The 22,153-nt window shown below is 33.8% G+C and overlaps 2 protein-coding genes across 2 annotated transcripts in view; both read right to left on the bottom strand.

The window, feature by feature from the left end:
* The window catches only part of LOC148947418 (mitochondrial import inner membrane translocase subunit Tim21), a 523,198-nt gene that overhangs the window by 111,671 nt on the left and 389,374 nt on the right, over nucleotides 1–22,153 (bottom strand). The window lies entirely within an intron of this gene.
* The window catches only part of Mcm6 (minichromosome maintenance 6), a 103,831-nt gene that overhangs the window by 67,620 nt on the left and 14,058 nt on the right, over nucleotides 1–22,153 (bottom strand). The window contains exons 2-4 of the mRNA XM_089095839.1: nucleotides 17,082–17,225; nucleotides 7,597–7,861; nucleotides 2,240–2,388 (exon numbers count right to left, since the gene is read on the bottom strand). Of these exons, the coding sequence (XP_088951965.1) occupies nucleotides 2,240–2,388; nucleotides 7,597–7,861; nucleotides 17,082–17,225 (558 nt within the window). The remainder of the gene's footprint in view (nucleotides 1–2,239; nucleotides 2,389–7,596; nucleotides 7,862–17,081; nucleotides 17,226–22,153) is intronic.

Genomic DNA, 22,153 nt, shown 5'->3' with positions numbered 1-22,153 from the left:
CAAGGCAAATTCTGTATTAGGACGGCTCCTGAGAGCAGTCCCACAAACCGCAAATTAGTCCCCTTACTAAATTCCGTATCTATAATCCCACAGTCTCATGCGTCATGCTCCACTCCGTTGAGACATGGCAGATAACCCAGCCACAACTAAGAAAGGTCGATTCCATCAAAACTAAATAACTGCGTCGAGTTGAAGGCTTCAAATAGTATGACAAGATCCACTATACTTATATCTTGTGAACCTTCAAGTTGGCAAACCTCTCTACCTTAGTTGAAGCTTGTTCTCTAAGATGGTATGGCCACTTATTCCAGCTCCGGCCAACTACCCCTGCAAGGATCATATCGGAATTTAATCCCTCGATTGTCTGGAAACGTCCTCGAGGGAGGCCGCGACCAGATGGGCTGATGTTATAAATCAGCGCCTCTTCAACCGCAACATCGACCCAAATGAGGCCCCATCCTTAGCCCTGGACAGGGTTGCTTGGAGAAGACTGACAGCACTATTAACCAGTTCCCTCTACGCTGGCAACCCTGCTGAGCAAGAGCATTAAGTCAAAGTAAGTCAAATCCAAAATGGAAAAAATTAGCTACTCATTGCCTTGCTAGGTTTTAGCTAAAATATTGCTTGCTTGTGCCATTGCCTACTTGTTAGTGGTATAGATTTGAAGAATACATCCGGTCATAATTATCCACCCAACTCCTTTAGTGCCATAAAGTTCATCCTCAAATCCAATAAAAAATCAAACACCAACCAATCGCTTCGATGCTTTTCGTTCAAACAGATAATCTACACATACACCAAAGATTAATAGATAATATTTATATTCAATCAGCCTTTCGAAAATTTAGCAACATTATTTACAGAATTCAAATATTCAGAAATGATTTAAAGGTTATAAGTGGATGAGCGTGTGAAGAAGTGCTGATCTCCGGTGGAAAAAAACATGATTCCACGCTAAGAACTAATCTGTCAAATTGACTTTTCTTATTTTTCGAGTGGCGGGGGGGGGGGGAGGTCTTTCAATGTTTTTTTCAAAGGGTGGGGGTTCAAAGAAGGTTACATTTTTTAGTATGATTTTTCCTAATCTAATGGGGTTAGGAGGTTCCTCAGAGCAATCTTCCCAGAATAGAATCCCCTCTCCTATGTGTGTAAGTATAAATAGGAAGCTAGTTGGACACATAGAAATTTTATTTGGGTTGTCACCGAAAGATTTAAGAAAATTTCTCAAGTAAAATTTTGCAAATAAGATGCGAGATTTTGCAAACATTCAGATAAATGGGTAAAAAAAACTTTGGGTAAAAAATTTTTAGGCACATGACCCCTCACCAACCACACAAAATTCTCCCAGTCCATCCTCAAGGTCTATTGGCGTCCCCCGCACTCCCCACGCTGCAGGCTTTTATATATAGATTCTCAATGTCACTTGTCTTCTAACCGCAGTCGTTAGCCTCTTCTTGATGTTATGACGTCACCAAAGGTTCGTTACAACCACCTTGGGAAAAATACGAATTCTTCCTTAAAAACCAGACCATTTATATCTTTTTGTGGCCAGTCATACTCGCTTTCTCGCTTGTAATTTTCGATGCCACTTATCTTATAGTCGTATTTTTTTTTGTTCTCGCTGTTGCATATCTTTCAGCCGCTTATTTCTTCGTTCTTCACTTTCATTTCTAAGCCATTCTACTCCTTGTTGTCGCATGTGTTGTAACCGCATATTTCTTTGATCTTCACTTTTGTTTTGACTTGCTTTAATTCTTTCTGCCGATTATCTTCGAACCGGATTTTTTTTTGTTCTTCACATTTTTTTTTTGAGGCTTGTGTAATTTTGCCTGCATCATAGACACGGAAAACGATACAACTACAACTGAGGCAAATTTGACGTATGTATGATTTTCGAATGTATTCAAAAATATGACGTCACTTACATAAATATTTTCCCCAAAATTGAGGCTTTTAACGAATTTTCTTAAACTTCTGACCTATATGGATGGTTTTTTTAAGCCAGAAAATTCCAGGATACCAATTTTCCAGAAAAAATATGGACCCATTATCGAGAAAAAAATAAATAAATACACAATTATTAATAAAAAAATATATACATAAATAATTTATATAGCATACAAGTGATAACAAAAATATGGTAACAATTACACAAAATAGTAATTATCAAAACACACAGGCATAGCCTCCATACTACACTAAAGATGTGCTTTAAACTTTCTAGAATCTTAATTTTTACCTTCTGGGGATACAGCCTCTGGGTAGCTCGGATTGCGTTTCCTGGATCCGGACTTTTTGAAAATCAACAAATCGAGATCTACTCGAATCCAAAGTGAAATCAGTTCGATTTTGACAATGAGGATTCCGACAGATTGCTGGCTGGGTATACTAAAATAAAAACGTATTAATTATTCTGTCAAAAAAACCGATGACATTCAAGGCTGCAGCCAGGATTTTTGTTGGGGGTGGGGGCTCGTATAAAAAAGATTTTATAAATGAATCAAAAATTTCTTCATATGCATTTTAGTTGCGTTTTTACGAGTCGGACAAAAACTTCAGGGGGAGGGGGTAAACTCCCTAGGCCCCCTCTCCCGGAAGCAGCCTTGACGATACTGATGTTGAGAATAGCATCGGTCAGAGGAATCACTTTTTTCTCATGAGCATATTTGATGGCAACAAAGAGCCATAGAACCACAAAATGGCAACATAAGGCAACAAAAACCTTGAACAATAAAAATAACTAAAACTGCATGCAAGATTGCAAGACATGATCCAAATAATAAATGATCAGGTTTTTTAATTTTTAAGATGTGGAAACCTGTAATTTTATCAAATACTTATCATTTTGATCAGCTTCCAGTCGGTAGCAGAATAACCTATGACAAAATAGAAATAATACAAGCTAAATCCTAGGTGTAAGCCTTAAACATCCAGTCCTGACATAATTTAATCCTATTGCCGCAATATATATATACAATCTATATCAACTCGTGAAATAATCTAACCTGATTACTGCAATGTATATATACCGTTTGATTTCTTACGAGACTCAAAAATCAGAAACTTCGAACAAGGTGGGATGAAGGAGGAGTGTCTGCCAGTGTGGTAGCTTCAGGGGAGCTTAATATTGCAACGGGTATAGAAGTAATAGTAGTAGTAGACAAAATAACCTAGTTCAACCTATAAATATTCCAACTTAACCTAAACTCGAAAAGTATGATGCGAAAATCTAGTTATCCCATTATTCTACCAATTTGGTCATCTTACTACAGCATATGCAACGTGTAAATTCTTTGGAGGTGGCCAAAGCAGTGCCTTTGAACAGGGTGAAATGGAGGATGACTCTCCATCAGTGGGTCAGCCTGAGGAGATTAACGCCATGGTACTTCATTTTTTGAATTTCCTACTCGGCTGAAAGACGCTAAAGTTATTCCGCTTTACAAAGGGGGTTCATAGACAGATCCGTCTAATTGGAGGCCGATTTCAATGTTGCCCGTATTTGCTAAGCTGTATGAGAAAGTGATGCATCGACGACTTTGTAATTATCTACCTTCTTACGATTTTCTTAGTGATACCCAGTTTGGATTCAGGGAAAAACCACTCTGAAATACATGCAGTCCAGCACCAAACAGATTTCATGAATAGAGCTCTAAAGAAAGTGTATTGGAAATTTCAGTATTTATAGACTTTAGAAAGGCATTTGACACGGTGGTTCATAAAATTTTATGGCGTAGGCTAAACCGTTTAGGGATCCAAGGGGTTATTCTGAAATGGTTTGAGTCATTTCCTGACCAGCGTATTATTCGAGTCTGTACTCAAAATTTTATTTCAAGAACTTTTATCGTTAATTCTGGAGTGCCTCAAGGTTCAGTGCTTGGTCCACTTTTTATCTAATCTAAGTTGATACCCTGCATTTTATATAACAGATGCACTGATAACGTCTTTTGCTGATGACACGGTGTTTACAATTACAGCTTCTTGTCTGAACCAGTTAATTGAGAAGACAAATAAGGCTCTCGCTGAATTGAATAGTTTTACAAGTTCTAGTTATTTGGCAGTGAATATTTCAAAAACGAATTTCATGACATTCTGTAGAAAAGGAGTTCCATGTGTGTTAGATAATAAAATTGTTTTTAAAGGTGAATTTTAGCATGTTATTGGTGTTAAATACTCAGGCTTTAGTCTTAATTTTAATTTAAGTTGGATATTTTTTGTGATTTTATGGCAGTTAAGATTTCGAGAGGTTTGGGTGTGATAAGAAGACTGAAAAATCCACTACCGTCAAATGTTTTACTTTTACTGTATCATTCTATTGTTAGCCCGTATTTATCGTACGGCTGCATGCTATGGACTAGTAGTTTTATTTCAAGTTTTAGAGAGGTCCAAATTTTACAGAATAAAATAGTTCGTATATTAGATAATTATATTCAGGTGAAAATAGCACATTGAATTCCTTTACAACTTTGAAAATTTTAAATATTTACCAGTTACGGGATTACCAGTTAGCAATTTTTATATATCAATGTTTGAATAAGTGTTCACTAGAGGTATTTTGGGAAATTTTTTGAGCTAATTCATCTTACCACTCTTATGATACTAGAAACGCATATGACCTTGCATCTGAGCTCCTGAGCTCACTCTCAACGTGCTGCGTTTCTGCCTTGTTTTTCGGGACCAGGGGTGTGCAATTCCCTCCCAGATAGTATTAGGCAAGCTGAAAATGTAAGCTAGCTCAAGAGTAGATTGAAGCGTTACCTTTTGGGTGATAATTGAGAAAGATTAGAAAGTTGAATATTATTTATCTTTGTTATTGAATGTTCTTTATATTTTTTTTTCTTTTTTTATTTATGCATGAGTTGTAAAGCTGTATAATAATGGACTTGCAGCAATCGTAAAGAAACCTTCGGGTTTTTGTAGATGACTGCTGAAAATTTGTTTTTTTTATGTTAAATAAATTTATTTGATCTGATTTGATCTAGTAGCAATGTAGCAGATATGGCAAGAACAGCCACACAGTGTTCGTACGGAATAATAGAAAAAAAAATTAACAAAAAACAAACCGTAACGTTAATCCTCAGAAATTAACTAAACAATAGCATGCAGCAAGTATTTACTCCCTATTCATATTCCGCAAATCCAGTACTTCCACTATCTCCGCGTTTTCCAGGGCCTCCCCTAATTTCCCAAACAGAGAATTGGGTTTTCTGAAATCTCCCCGTTTTTCAAACGTTCGAAAATACACAAACATTAACACATTAACTTTCGGTAAAGTTTATTTCCCGAAAACTTCGAGGAACGCAGTTTTCTTTGAACTACGAAAACAAAGCAGAGAACATTGGAGTCACAAATCCGGGTTTTATTTTAAGTTTTAACAGACTTGAGTTTTATTCCAACCAACAAACAAACAAACAGAGAAAGAGAGAAGGGGGGGGGGGCAAGAGAAACGTGGAAGGTTTTTTAGGGCTAGACATTTTCCTTACTCATTTGAAAAGTAAGGATTTTAATATTAAAATTATTACTACTACTATCAACTCATTGCAGCACCAAACCACCTGTGGCCGACACAGCTACGCACTCTCCTCCTCCGTCCCAATTTATTCAAACCCTCCCAGGAAGTTCCCATTTCCCTTGAATCTTTACGACATCCTCCCAATCTATTCACGGAAGTCCTGCTTTTCGTTTGGCCTTAGTTAGTTGGCCAACAAGGATGATCTGTGGCAAACTGTCATCCTTCATTCGCAGAACGTGTCCTAGCCGTCTCAACCTTTCACTTACTACAACTCTACAAAGCAAGATTAAACCAAATTTTTCGTACAGCTTACTGTTTGAGATACAGTCAGTCAGTCAGGTGCCTATAACAATCTACAGGCAATTTCTCTGGAAAATATCCAGCAAATCCTCTTCCCCTTTTCAGAGCGTCCACGCTTCACAACCATGCTTGACAGCTGTCATCACTGTAACTTCCAATATTCCAATATTCTGGTTCGCAGACTTATCTGTAAATTCTTCCAAACTTTATTCAACAGTGAAAAAAACAGCCAAGGTCTGATACCCTAAGTCCCCTACTCACCTTCACTCATTCCTAGTCTTAGCGACTTAGTCTTTTTAACATTAATTTAAAAACCTATTCTTGCACCCTAAACTCTTACAACCCCCAAAAATTCATTGACTGTGCTAACATTTTCAACTAAGAAGCTTAAACCATTAGCATAATCAAAGTCTAGGAGAGATTTACTTCCCAATTGGTTCCATGTTCTCTCTTTACCTTAGCAGTGCTTCCCAGGACAAAGTCCACCAAAATGGTCCATACCAATGGGGATAGAAAGAACGCAACCCTGCTTGACTCCTTCGCTTTCTATTCATAAGAATAGAAACAGGTTAACTCACAAACAGACATTTCTCATCATTTATGTACATTATGCTTGAACTTTCATAGTGACCATAGGCGTAATGCCACGGGAAAAAGGAAAAACAGATTGTTGCTTTTATTCTAATGGTGCAAATAACTTGCTGTTTTTGCATACAGAATCTGGGGACAATACTAATGAATCATTAATTTCAATCGTTAAAACGGAATAAAATCAATGAAAAACAATAAATGCAAAATAATGAAAAATATAATTTCGAACGGAACACTTTTATCAATTCATTCTATGATCATGGCCAGTTTTTTTTTTCGCTCATCTGAATGCGTGACCAAGAAGTGTAGGAGAGTTACAACCTCTTTTCCAATTAGGCCAAAACTTGGAACAGTTTTATTTATTATTTCTGATTTCCATCTTACAGCACGCGCAAACACGTCATTTGTTTGATTAATAGAACCGAGTCAACCAAAACCTGTCCCCTCCTTTAATTACCCTCCTCTTTTTTTCAATCTCGTTTAAACTATGTAATCAAGGCCATACCCAAGGAGGAGGGGGGAGGGTTTGAACCACCTAAATGTTTGTCTGACTCGTAAAAACGTAACAAAAATGGATATAAAGATTTTTTTTATGCGTTGAGCTTTTCTTGTGTAGCCCCCCACCCCCTGAAAAAAAAAACCTTGAGCAAAACACCCCCCCCCCCGAAAAAAATAGGTACAGCCCTGTAATATTTAATTTTTGTACCATTCATACCGGCACGCATGTCTGAATTGTAGGTTCTCCTTCTATGCCCGGAAGAAATCCCACACAGAAAGATTGGAAAACAATACCCAAGAATTAATATTGTTTCTGTAAGTCCTATTTAACTCCATTTCCAAAAAATCCTCTGTCCCTATCTCCTCAAAGTTCGAGCGTCGTGCACCTACGGCCAAATTCATATGGCAATACGGCCATAGCAAAAATAAAATTAAACCACTAACTTAATTGAGTACGTGCAAGACACAGATGCATGTAAGTTCGATCCTTTGAGGGAAGGAACTCCAGTTTTTTTTTGTCAGGGGGTGTAAAACCCCTCAAAGTGAATTAATAGACCACTTTTTTCCATTAATCAGGGTGATGGGGATATCACAATTCCTAATTTCCCCCTTGTGCAGTTATAGTCTAAGGGGGCTTTATTAAACTTGAAAAAGCACTAAACCAAAATAGCAGTCAAATATGATTAACAGGCATGTACCTTAAATTGTTGTTCAACATCACGATGTTCAGTAGAACAATCATTACAAGTAAACGTTCCAGCCACAAGTTCAGGATGCACGGGGTGAGTTCGAACCACTTGACCAGATATACGAGTTAATGTGCCTACTCTCCCCATAGTCAAATCCCGAACCTTGATTGATGTTGGGACATCGGCAAATGCAACATAATATTCATTTTGGAATCTGACCTGCGCATGTTCACGAACAAAAATTCGTAAAGCCTCACATAAATAAGGATAAACCCTGAAAGAAAAAACAACAACAATAAGATGAAGGTTTTTCCCTTTTAATTCCATGATTTGGTCTAACAGAAAACAATTATAGATCTCTAAAGCAACTGAAAGACCATCATGAAAGCAAATTACAGACCACCGGACCATCACAAACAGACCATCATGAAGGGAGGAGCATTAAATATGGTCTTGAACTAATAATGATTGGTTGGCCCCACATAAAACAAACTCGAGAAAGGGTGTTTCATATAAGCAGGGATAGAGATAAAATCCCTGCGTCTGGTGAGTCTATTCCTCCTGGAAAATCCACATCCTTCAACGCACGAACATTAACGTGAAATACAAATTGTAATTTTATGTATGAATTGTAATTATGTGTCATACAAATTGTAAATTGTCCTTATATTTTATAGATGAAAAAATTTAATGTCCTGAATTTTTTAGGGTTTCCCTGAAATTTTTAGGATTTTCCTGATTTTCTCCAAATAAATATTGGTTTCTCTGAAACCTCCCCGCAAAATTAACGTTCTTGAACAGACGAACGCGAAATACAAGTTGTCACTGTTAGTTTACATAAACTGTCAAATTGTTAATACGTCAATAATGAAAAAAAAATAATATCCCAGAATTTTTTAAGGCATCCTCTTTTTAAATATCTGTTTGTATTTGTATATAGAAAATGTCACTTTGTCAATATGTCAAAAAGCAGAGAAAATTATTGTTCCTGGATTCTTTTTAGCGGTTCCCTTCATATATAAATTGGTTTCTCTGAAACCTCCCCCAAAATCAACATTCTTGAACAAACAACCAATAACATAAAATTCAAATATAAATTGGTTTCTCTGAAACCTCCCAAAAAACAACATTCTTGAACAAACGACAAATAACATAAATTCATAAAATAAATTGGTTTCTCTGAAAACTCCAAAAATTTAACATTCTAGAACAAACCACAAATAACATAAAATTCAAATATAAATTGGTTTCTATGAAACCTCCACAAAAATAACATTCTATAACAAACGACAAATAACATAAATTCTAAAAATATTTGGATTACCTTAAACCTCCCCCAAAAATAACATTCTTGAACAAACGACCAATAACATAAAATTCAAAAATAAATTGGTTTCTCTGAAATCTCCCCAAAATTAACATTCTTGAACAAACGAACAATAACATAAATTCAAATATAAATTGGTTTATATTAAACCTCCCCCAAAATAAACATTATTGAACAAACGACCAATAACATAAAATTCAAATATAAATTGGTTTCTCTGAAACCTCCAAAAAAATAACATTCTTGAACAAACGACCAATAACATAAAATTCAAATATAAATTGGTTTCTCTGAAACCTCCCCAAAATCAACATTCTTGAACAAACGACCAATAACATAAAATTCAAATATAAATTGGTTTCTCTGAAACCTCCCCAAAAACAAAATTCTTGAACAAACTACAAATAACATAAATTCAATTATAAATTGGTTTCTATGAAACCACCCCAAAATCAAAATTATTTAACAAACGACCAATAACATAAAATTCAAATATAAATTGGTTTCTCTGAAACCTCCCCAAAAAAAACATTCTTTAAAAAACGACAAATAACATAAAATACAAATATAATTTTGTAGCTCTTAAATCTCCCAAAAATAAATATTCTTTAACAAACTACAACTAGCATAAATTCTAAAATAAATTTGTTGCACTTAAACCTCCCCCAAAAACAAAAATCTTTAACAAACGACAAATAACATAAAATTCAAATATAAATTGGTTTCTCTGAAACCTCCCAAAAATTAACATTCTTGAACAAACGACCAATAACATAAAATTCAAATATAAATTGGTTTCTCTGAAACCTCCCAAAAAACAACATTCTTGAACAAACGACCAATAACATAAAATTCAAATATAAATTGGTTTCTCTGAAACCTCCCCAAAAACAACATTCTTGAACAAACGACCAATAACATAAAATTCAAATATAAATTGGTTTCTCTGAAACCTCCCCAAAAACAACATTCTTTAACAAACGACCATTAACATAAAATTCAAATATAAATTGGTTTCTCTGAAACCTCCCAAAAAACAACATTCTTTAACAAACGACCAATAACATAAAATTCAAATATAAATTGGTTTCTCTGAAACCTCCCCAAAAACAACATTCTTGAACAAACGACCAATAACATAAAATTCAAATATAAATTGGTTTCTCTGAAACCTCCCCAAAATCAACATTCTTGAACAAACGACCAATAACATAAATTCATAAAATAAATTGGTTTCTCTGAAACCTCCCCAAAAACAACATTCTTGAACAAACGACCAATAACATAAAATTCAAATATAAATTGGTTTCTCTGAAACCTCCCCAAAATAAACATTCTTGAACAAACGACCAATAACATAAATTCATAAAATAAATTGGTTTCTCTGAAACCTCCCCAAAAACAACATTCTTGAACAAACGACCAATAACATAAAATTAAAATATAAATTGTTTACTATTAAACCTCCCCAAAAAAAAAATTCTTTAAAAAACTACAAATAACATAAATTCAAATATAAATTGGTTTCTCTGAAACCTCCCCAAAAACAACATTCTTGAACAAACGACCAATAACATAAAATTCAAATATAAATTGGTATCTCTGAAACCTCCCCAAAAAAAACATTCTTGAACAAACGACCACTAACATAAATTCAAATATAAATTGGTTGCTCTGAAACCTCCCCAAAAACAACATTCTTGAACAAACGACAAATAACATAAATTCAAATATAAATTGTTTTCTATGAAACCTCCCCAAAAACAACATTCTTGAACAAACGACAAATAACATAAAATTCAAATATAAATTGGTTTCTCTGAAACCTCCCCAAAAACAACATTCTTTAACACACGACAAATAACATAAAATCCTATAATATATTGTTTACTATTAAACCTCCCAAAAAAAACATTTCTTGAAAAAAAGACAAATAACATAAATTCAAATATAAATTGGTATCTCTGAAACCTCCCCAAATTAAACATTCTTGAACAAACGACAAATAACATAAATTCAAATATAAATTGGTTTCACTGAAACCTCCCCAAAATCAACATTCTTGAACAAACGACCAATAACATAAAATTCAAATATAAATTGGTTTCTCTGAAACCTCCCCAAAATCAAAATTCTTGAACAAACGACCAATAACATAAAATTCAAATATAAATTGGTTTCTCTGAAACCTCCCCAAAATCAACATTCTTGAACAAACGACCAATAACATAAAATTCAAATATAAATTGGTTTCTCTGAAAACTCCCCAAAAACAACATTCTTGAACAAACGACCAATAACATAAATTCAAATATAAATTGGTTTCTCTGAAACCTCCACAAATAAAACATTCTTGAAAAAACGACCAATAACATAAAATTCAAATATAAATTGGTTTCTCTGAAACCTCCCCAAAATCAACATTCTTGAACAAACGACCAATAACATAAAATTCAAATATAAATTGGTTTCACTGAAACCTCCCCAAAATCAACATTCTTGAACAAACGACCAATAACATAAAATTCAAATATAAATTGGTTTCTCTGAAACCTCCCTAAAATCAACATTCTTGAACAAACGACCAATAACATAAAATTCAAATATAAATTTGTTTCTCTGAAACCTCCCCAAAAACAACATTCTTGAACACACGACCAATAACATAAATTCAAATATAAATTGGTTTCTCTTAAACCTCCCCAAAAACAACATTCTTGAACAAACGACCAATAACATAAAATTCAAATATAAATTGGTTTCTCTGAAACCTCCCCAAAAACAACATTCTTGAACAAACGACCAATAACATAAATTCAAATATAAATTGGTTTCTCTTAAACCTCCCCAAAATCAACATTCTTTAACACACGACAAATAAAATAAAATTCAAATTACCTATTTGTATCTGTATATACAAATCGTCACATTCTCAATATGTCAACACATAATGTTCTAGTCTTAGTTTATTGGATTCAAGAAGAGAAGTTCGTACTTTCTCCACTCCCGCAAAGCGTGTTCATTCCCGAGGTCGTCCGTCTGGAGGCCTGACAACTTTAGTTTCAGCAAGTGTTCAATCAAATTTGTTTAGTTCTAGTAGTACTTTTCTAGAAGTGAGGGTAGGGTCTTGACTAGAGATAAATTTGTGTTTGCCCACTAATTATAAAAATGATGAATCTGAACGATTTGCACAAGCGTGTGAGAAATTGCATGCGTGTATTAGACAAGTTCAAAAACTTAATATGCCTTGTGTTGTTGTTGGGGACTTGAATTGTGATAGTAATGTTTCTGAATCAGCAGTGTCACTTCGTGCTTCTATTCTCCGTGGTATTTTTTTGATAAGCTGATTGTGCAGTCAAAATCTGAAAATTTTACATAAATTCACACTTCATCTCATACATCAAATCTAGACCATGTGGTTACATCGATTGATTTTCCAATTTCTGTGGTTACCGTTCTATCTAATTACCAGTTATCGGACCACCTTCCCATAGCAGCGTCTTTTAAACTAGATTTCACATATACACCAATGAACCGAGATACACCCAAGCCTAAGTGGTTTTCAAAGATAGACTAGGATAAGATTCATTTGCTCCTATGTCAAGAAGTTCTTGATTCAATTTTACAAAGAAAAAATCACATCCCTTTCCAGCTTGTTCAGAAATCTTGCTATACTGATGAAACAGAGATACAGATTGCTCTTGATTTTTATTGTCCTGAAATTTGCCACGCTCTAAGATGTGCCGAAAAAGAAGCGGTTTCAACTCGAAAAATACACATCAGCACTTAAGTCCCCAATTGGTCAAAAAACACAAAACTCCGAAGCGTGCTCCCGTGTGAAGATTTGGTTTTCTTTTAGGAAAGATAATGGTCGTCCTAGGTCGGGTGTTTTCAATGATATTTCGCAAAAAAGATTTTCGCAAATGAGCTAGCTCGTCACCGTGCAGGCATTGTTGACTGATATTTACTTAGAGTTTCTGCTTCGCTCAATTCCATTTGGAAATCCCTTGCTCCCCCAAAAACATCCTCAAATACTCCCAAAGCTTCCGACACCCCCTATCTGAGTGGAAAACACATTCTTCGAATGAATTCCCTGCACCGGATCCAACTTTAGAGTCTAAATATGAATCCAAATTTGGTGAATTTCTATCTGTTTATCTGGAGTCTCACTACGTTGTTACCAATACAAACCGCAATAACGTCAGTCTCCAAGCTCAAACGGACAGCTTCGATTGGTATAGATAATATAGTACATTTCATGTTATCCATGGAACCCCTTTGCTCACGTCACACCTAGGATTGCTCACGCTGGTGATTTTTGATAGTTTTACATTACTGTCGTCTTTTTGCATTGGTGATCTCACTCCTATCCCCAAGAAAGGTAAATCTAACATTCAGTTTTCGACCTTTAGGCCTATAACAATCTCTACTACATTCTGTAAACTGTTTAAACTGCTTTTTGTTGATGAATTAAAGGATAAATATTATAGCGGTCCGCTATAACATTTATCTTTCATCCTCTATAACGCTATAACATCAACAGTTGTTATAGCGTTCCGCAAACTGGTATAGCGTTCCGCCATACCAGTTTGGCTTTCAGAATAAAATAGGGTGCGTTGATGTCCAGTGTTGTAGCTAATGTCCTAATGGGCGCTGAACTGGCACAAGAAGGTTTCGTTCTAGCAGCACACGATATTAGGCGTACTTTTGACTCATTGGTACATGGAGCCACGCTCCTTCATATGGCCAAAAATCCTTTATTATTCGTACCTTGAGAAATTTATATTCGCGGCTTAAAGTCGGCATTAAAATTACAAATCCATTGAACTTGCCGGTTTCGAATTCATCTAATCTAAAACTTGCTCCATGAAACAGGTGTTCTTGTCTCAGTAACCCACCGAATGATCAGAATAGTTTTGTTTTAGTTTATAAAGGTACGCGTCAAGGTGCTATCACTTCGGCTACTCTTTTTAACAACGGTGTCCTAGGGCTCAATCAAAATGCATATCCTCATACATTGAGGCAGCAACAAACGTGGCACTTGTCTGTGATGCGGATGATGTTCCTAATCTTAGCAGGTCATTACAGCGTATTGAAGAAAACTTCAGCATACTCCCGAGTGAATATTCTAAATTGGGGTTGGAATTTAACTCTGAGAAATCTGAGATTGTTCTATATAATTGCGGTAATCCAGATCCCACACAGTCAGTCCAACTGGGACGTTCTTTAGGAAAGCCAGTTGAAAAACTTGTTTATCTTGATCTATCAATTGGCCCACTCCTAAAGTAAACCCATTTGCTGCTGATTTCCCACCTTGAAAAAAAAAATGTGGCGCGTCTTATGCTTCAGTTGTCTGAAATAAAAAACGTTTCAACCGAATAATCCTCACTAAACTGTATAATTCAACAGTACCGTACTACCAAATTGTCTATATACAGCACCATTTTGGATGATTTTCTCACAAACAAATAAATGTAAACTCTGTTCAGTATACTTCAAATTTGCAAAATATTTACTTCATTTACCCCTGTGGACCTAAAATTCAGCATTAATCCATAATTATAAAATAGACAACCCAGTAACAGCTCTATCAAAACGTATTTCGAAACACAATCACAACCTCAGTTTTCATCTATGGTGCCCCCTTCTTATACAGTTATGTTTAAAGTTGTATGTATGTAAAAGTTGCTCAGTGTTTTATAGATGTTCTTTATTAATTGTTCTGATAGTTGTGATGTCTCTTTTTTTTCTTTCTCTTATTCCCTTTTTTTGTCGTTTTCTCATTGTACTCCGTCTCTATATACTTTTGTATTGTATGACGGGATAGAAATAAATAAACAAATAAATATCCCTCAATTTTGTAGGTTTTCTCTAAATTTCTTTCAGTAAAAATAACCTTCCCGACAATTTACGTTCTTCAACACACGAAAATTGTCGTAAAATACAAATTGTCAATTCTTGTTAAAATTACTTTTTAAAGATTTTGCATACCCATTTTCTTTCAAGCAAATTCAAAGAAGCGCCCAAAAATTCATGGATAATGGAGGCATTAAATCAAGCCTAAGTGATTATTCAAATTTTAATCAGCCAGCATCATAACTTGATACCAGAATTCTGAAAAAACAACTTATGTAAAAGTTGCTAAGTGTTTTATAGATATTCTTTATAAATTGTTCTGATAGATGTGATGTCTCTTTTTTTCTTTCTCCTATTCCCTTTTTTTGTCGTTTTCTCATTGTACTCCGTCTCTATATACTTTTGTATTGTATGACGGGATAGAAATAAATAAACAAATAAATAAACAAATAAATATCCCTCAATTTTGTAAGTTTTCTCTAAATTTCTTTCAGTAAAAGTAACCTTCCCAACAATTTACGTTCTTGAACACACGAAAATAGTCGTAAAATACAAATTGTCAATTATTGTTAAAATTACTTTTTAAAGATTTTGCATATCTATTTTCTTTCAACCAAATTCAAAGAAACCCCAAAAAATTCAGGGATAATGGAGGTATTAAATCAAGCCTAAGTGATTATTCAAATGTTAATCAGCCAACACCATAACTTGATACAAGAATTCTGAAAATGGAAAAAATTATATTCTTTTGAAAATTTTTTTGATTAGCCAACCTTTACCAATTTCAAATTTGTCAAAATTAGGCATTATGAAATCTGATTTAGGCTACAAAAAAAAACTTTATCTTGAATAGGTTTGCATTCAAATGATTAGCTAGCATAAGAAAACTAGATGTCAGTAAATAGCAGAACAAAAGGAAAAGAATTAGGTTTAAATTTGAAAGGACAATTCATAAAACCTGGATAAGGGAAGGTCTACATTATTGGCTGAAATTCTCAATTTTTTGGTGAAACTAGGCTTTGTAGAACCTTTTGAGAGCTATAAAAGGGCTTGGAGACTCCTGGTTCTCCAAGGGAAGGAGAACTATCTTGGTTAAGGCTTTCTTCAGTAGAGCTATCCATATTCACTAGAAAAGTTTGATTTTCCTTATTTACTTTCGGTTTCTTAAAATTTAACCCCCTTGTTATGCGTACGCGAAAATCCCCATTTTCCCCAACTAAATTAAGGTTCCAAATATTAACATATCACTATTAATTAGCATTCATTTTACTCAATATTAATTAGTCATTATCAACGAGCATTAACTTTACTCAATACTAGTTACTCACTTTAAATGAGCATCAATTTTACTCAATATTAACTTACCTCAAAATTAATTACTAATCATTAATTTTAATCAATAGAAATATAGCCTAATTGAGTAAAGTAACTTAGCTCGATACTAATTACACGCAATTGAAGTTTTGAAGTTACACGCAATGAAGGTTTGACTAGAGTTGATGATGCGTCTATAGATTTGAATGGTATTGGAGTAAAGCCTTGTGATAAATTGACATATCTTGGTCTCTCAATTGGTAAAAATCTCAAGAAAACCAAGCAACTAATGTTGGAAAATATGGAGAGTAAAATTCGTTGCTCACATGGTGCGATTGTAAGTTCCCAATTCCATTTGAATAGAGCCCTTCTTGCAAGGATTTATAATAGTGTAGCCCTGCCACATATTCTATATTTAGTGCTGTTTTACCGAATATTTAGGGAATTTGATCGTCTTAGAAAAAAGCGTGCGTTTTTTAGATATGCTAAGTATCTACTGCGAGTCCCCCCGTGGACCCGTAACTCGTACCTTATAAGAAAATATAGCCTATCGGACCCATGTGTCATGTGAGCTTAATGCTCATATGTGCAGTAAGGAAACTGGTCATGAATGGCAAAATGTCATTTTTTGATGTTTAATGTTGGTTTTTGCTTTTGATTCTTTGATTTTCTTCTCTTTTCTTTGTTTTGAATGTACTCCATCTTTCTTTTTCTTTTTGTATGATGGGTCATAAATAAATACATACATACATACATACATTAGTTTAAGTCAACATTAATTACTCACTATTAATGCACATTAATATTTCTAAATGTTAATTTAACTCAATATTAATTATTCATCATTAACAAGCAATAATTCGAATCACAAGTAATTTTGCTGAATGTTAATTATTTACTATTAATAAGCATTAATTTTACACAATATTATGCTCAGGAACACCTATATACACCAGCCTTGCTAAGATAGGGCTTATAAACTAGGAAACGCAAATACCTAATGTACTCCTCAGTAATAATCTTGCCTAACTGTGGGTTATGAACTTCAACATCTGGGAATGACACAGTCAAAGTATTTCTTTCAGGCTTATCCATACTCTTGGCCTTGTTGAAATATTTTGCCTCACCTTCAAAATTGAACCTTAAAATAAAAATATTGAATATGAATTGCTATCTGCACATTTTTCATAAATATTAAATTTCTCTTACACTAGAAAGTATAATCCTTTTCGTTTTTCTGAGTCAAAGTATTCCTATCAAGTTTGTTGATACTTTTGGTATTGTTGAAATTTACTGACTCATCTTCAAAACTAAAGCTTTTCAAAAATTCAAAATTAATATGTTGAATACACAACAGACATCCTTCAATTGTTGTCTGCCAGTTATTCAATATTGCAAATATGTTACAATAGGAAGTTTGATCCCTTTTTTTTATTAGAAAAATTTACAGTATGTGGCGACATTCATGGTCAGTTCTACAATTTGTTAAATATTTTTGATCTCAACGGCGTCCCATCAGAATCAAATCCATATGTAAGTATTCACTTAATGTGTGAACTTGGAATATTTAGCATAAATAACATAGTTTATGCAAAACCTGATTGTGGCGTCGTATATAAAATTCAATCTTTTCAATATTGAAAAAATATGTGAAATTATATGCAGTGAACAAAAAGAGACAGTAATTGAGAAATATGACACACCTTCAGGGTCTTGTAAATAAGCTATTTATTTACAAAATAAATAAAAAATAAGTTCAAATAAGTCCGTCAGTGATTAAGGTTTAAGTTATCTTTGTTTCTGTGTATTTGATTGATTTTTTTTTTCCTTTTTAGTGTACTTTACTCCGCTTGTTTTGTATAAAAGTTGGTTATAAATATTATTATTATTTTTATTATTATATCCATTAAACGAATGAGTTTGAAGTTGGTAGAACTGAGTTGTTTAATAGATAAGGATATTATATCAGCTGAAAAAAAAACATTGCAAATATGTTACAATAGGAAGTCTGATTTTTCTTTTTTTAATTCAGTAGCATTCTTGCATTTAGATTTATAACCATATGTTTGTTTAACCATATGTTTATATAAACATATGACCATAAACATATAACTTTAAACTTATTATATCTCTGAAAAATTATTTGCCTGAACTTCAGCTGGTCTAATATCCTTACCTATTAAACAACTCAGTTCTACCAACTTCAAACTCATTCGTTTAATGGATATGGACTTATTTGAACTATTTTACTTAAGTTCTCTTATTAATCTCAAAAACGGCTACAGGGATCCATAGTCAGATCCTATAATTACCGATTAAATTCACAAATGGATATATACCATACAAATGAACGTATATTGAATATATAGCATAAATGTGATTTTTAAAATAATAATAAGGTTATAATAATAACAAGGTAGTTAATAATAAGTTAATAATAATAATAATAATAATAAGTTAATAAATAAATATAAATATAATAAATACAAGTTAATAATAATAAATATAAGTTAATAATAATAAGTTAATAATAATAATAATAATAAGGTAGTTAAACTTCAAATACACTGGAATCTATAGTCATTTTCTATAATTCCATATTGCATCTACAAAAGATTTTATATCATACAAATGAACATACTATGAATATATACAACAATAGTTAGCAAAATAGACACACATGAATCCCACAAGTCTAACTGTTACAAGAGGGAGGGGGGGTTAAAAGGTTTTTCAATAGAGAGGAAACTAAACATATAGGAAAAAGAACAATTTTGGGCAACAGTTTTTCAATACAGATGGTTTTGAGCAAATTAAAGAAAAAACAAGCTTTTTCTATTGAGAGTAGGAAGCAACATTGAAACTTAAAACGAACAGAAATTATTTGGTATATGAGGGTAAAGTTTTTTTCCTTACTTTTGGCTGAAAAAATTTGATATTTTTTATTTAATTTCTGATTTTTTTTTAAGTAGGCCTAGTGCTGAGAAATACAGATTTCCTCGATGGAAAATTCCCTCCCCTCAAAGAAAGTAAAGTTCTTCCTACGTAAAATACCCCCCCCCATGAAAAATCCCTGCCCCAGTAATTTTATCCTTGCTGAAAATCCCCCAGGGAAATTTCCTGCAGACAATTCTGCCTGAGAAGTTTTTATTAGCATACTTTCATTTAAAAAACGTTTTACTTTATGATCGTTTTTCAGTTTATGTTGGATATCTCCCTCCATGGAACATTTTTCTGGGATTCCCCTATCCCCAGTGGAATGTTGCTCCTGCAGAGAATTCCCCCATGGAGAATTCTCCCACAGAAAACTCCTGCATTGGAGAAATTCTCTCATGGAAAATCCTACGCCCCCCCTCTAAATAGAAAACTCCTCCAGACAATCACAACCCTGCTGAAAATTTCCCCTGGAACATCTCTACATGGCAAATTTAGTCAGCAAAGACAAAGGAAGACAAATAAAAAGAATTTTGTAAAGGAATTCTGGCAAATTTTCCCTTTGTAAAATTTCCCCTGAGAAGCTCATCCCAGAAAACTTTCACCATTGTCAGTCCCACCAAACAGAAAACTCTGCCTCCCCCCCCCCAAAAAAAAAGACATATGTATACTTCCCAGTAACAAATACTATATGTAGACAACAGAACAATTTCGTAACTTAAAGCTTTTTCCCCAGGACCTGGGGGGGGGGTCATGTTATCCTCAAAGGGATAGTTATTGAACATTTCAACTATACTGAACAAAATTCCTATCTCATAATTTTGATCAGATAACTTTGGGGAATGGAAAGAGCATGGGAGAGGGACTAGCTGCCCTTCACTCATTTTGGTTACTTAAAAAGGACACTAGAGCTTTCGATTTCTGATCAAATGAGCCCTCTCCCAATATTTTAGGATTACTGGTTCAATATGATCATCCATGGGATGGGAAAAACAAACAAACAAAACAATAACAACAAATAAACAAACATCCATGATCTTTCTTCTGGCAAAAAATACAAGATTCCACATTTTTGTATATAGGACCTATACAACAGGATTATCTTATATGCTGAATCTGACTGTTTGATTTTCATTAAGATTGCTTGACGTTTCCCCCTTTTTCAAAATTGGCCAAATTTTTTCAGGCTTGTAACTTTTGATGGGTAACGTTAAACTGAAAGAACTTTAAATATTTTGAATCAGCATAAAAATTTAATTCTTTCAACATAACTATTGTTATCAAAATTGGGCTTTTTAGAGTTTTGGTAACTATTGAGCTGCATTACTCCTTAATTACAGTTCATTATCCTGAACTCTTTGATATAAAGGATGGTAATTCCCTTCATCTTTTATGTGAATTCAATGGGTAGATGGTAACTAGTGGACTGGTGGCTGTTATAACCCAATTGTGCCAATTATTATAATCCAACCCAATTATTAAAGCCCAATTTATGCCTTGCAATTGTTGAATGGCCAAGTAAGTCTTCAAGTTAGATCTCTGGGTGTTATTTATATACAATACTATAGTTTTATTTTCATCACTGAGCCTCAGTTGGTCTTAAAGAGCAAGTCATGACAGACAAGGTAAAAAATGGAAACATAACGTTGGTATTAACCCTTGGATATCCCTGTCCCTATATTGGCTTCTTAAATTAATTTCACAACTTGTCTGCCCCCCCCCCCTTTTATTTTGAAAAGATTTTGGAGAGGTATTTTCACTGAAAATGCACTTTTGGTATTTTCAAGTTTTTAAACATCAGATTTCGGTGGCCTTGAAAAGCTAAAACATCTTAAGATGTCACAAGTAGAACTGCATATTAGGCACAACAAATTTCCACTGATATGTTGGTTTTCTTTTATGGTAATTTCTCCCTGAGTCCTGAATTCTTGCTGGAGTCAGCAAGAAATTCAGAAAAGGTCTGAAAAACCTGAGAAACCTTGGATTCTCAAAAATAATGAAGAAAGCCTTACTAAAGTTCAAAGATTCTTGACTTCAGGATAAATCCTGCAAAGTGGAAGTACTGCAATACTTTGGAAGCATTAGCAATAAGAGAGGCAGGAACTTCAAACTGAGTAACCAAGGGAGGGAAAACTTCTGGCTAACTGTGTGAGGTGAATCTTATAGGTGCAGAGCCTATATAGATGTATATAACATAGATGCACTATATATATACATCTATAATATAGATGCAAAGAAACAAAGAGACATTGCGTTGCTTTGAGACACTTCTAATAAATTGTCATCAAAACATTGATAAAAAAAACACAAAAAAGAAACAACAAGATGACAGCTACAGGCAGGAGTTTCAGCAAAAAAATAGGGAATTTCAGAAGATAAGCATCCTGCATCTTATCATAAATAAATTACTGTTTTAAGTTGCATTCCTTTACATTATGGAAGTGTGATTCGCAATAATATGGCTGTTTATAATTTTGAAGGTTGTATTATTACATTCATTAATTCAATAAGGAATCCTGGTATAATCTTTAATAGTCAGTTAAGTTAGAAGAATATACAATACAGCTACTGAAAGCTTCAAATTTTTGTCTTAGAACTATTTAGCATTTTTCCTATAAATCCAACCTAGAAAACTTTATTATTCATTATAAATGCTTGGTTTGGTATCTTTTCTGTAGTTTACTATTTGGTATCCCATTATTAGCTTCAGCCAGGTTCCATAGCTTTCCTGGCTAATGTATCAACAAAATGTTCAAAGTCCCCTTTACTTCAATTTCATAGGAACAGAATTGACCCTATCAATATGTTCTCAAGCGTAGAATCCATGCATAATGTAGATCAGAATCAGAATCATTTTAATGAAAACAGCTGTCATAGACACATTAAAAAAATGCACTAAAAGGCGCTGTTTTTTACATGAAAACTTTTTTACATGAAAACACTTCTCTACGTTTTATTAAAAGCACTTGTAAAAAAAGGAACAAAGGAGTTACTAAGTCTGTTTGTGCGGCACGAGACGGGCGTAAGTTTGCTTTTGCTTCTGGTATTTGCGCGGACAGGCATTTCAGGTGGTAAAATTGTCCTATGTACAGGACTAGACAATAAAAACTGGTCAAAACGAATCATCAGCTGAAA

This window comes from Artemia sp. Qi Xiang Cuo, chromosome 10 (genome assembly GCF_049724085.1).
Source record: "Artemia sp. Qi Xiang Cuo chromosome 10, ASM4972408v1, whole genome shotgun sequence".
Lineage (NCBI taxonomy): Eukaryota > Metazoa > Arthropoda > Branchiopoda > Anostraca > Artemiidae > Artemia > Artemia sp. Qi Xiang Cuo.
This window is presented reverse-complemented; position numbering and strand designations above follow the sequence as displayed.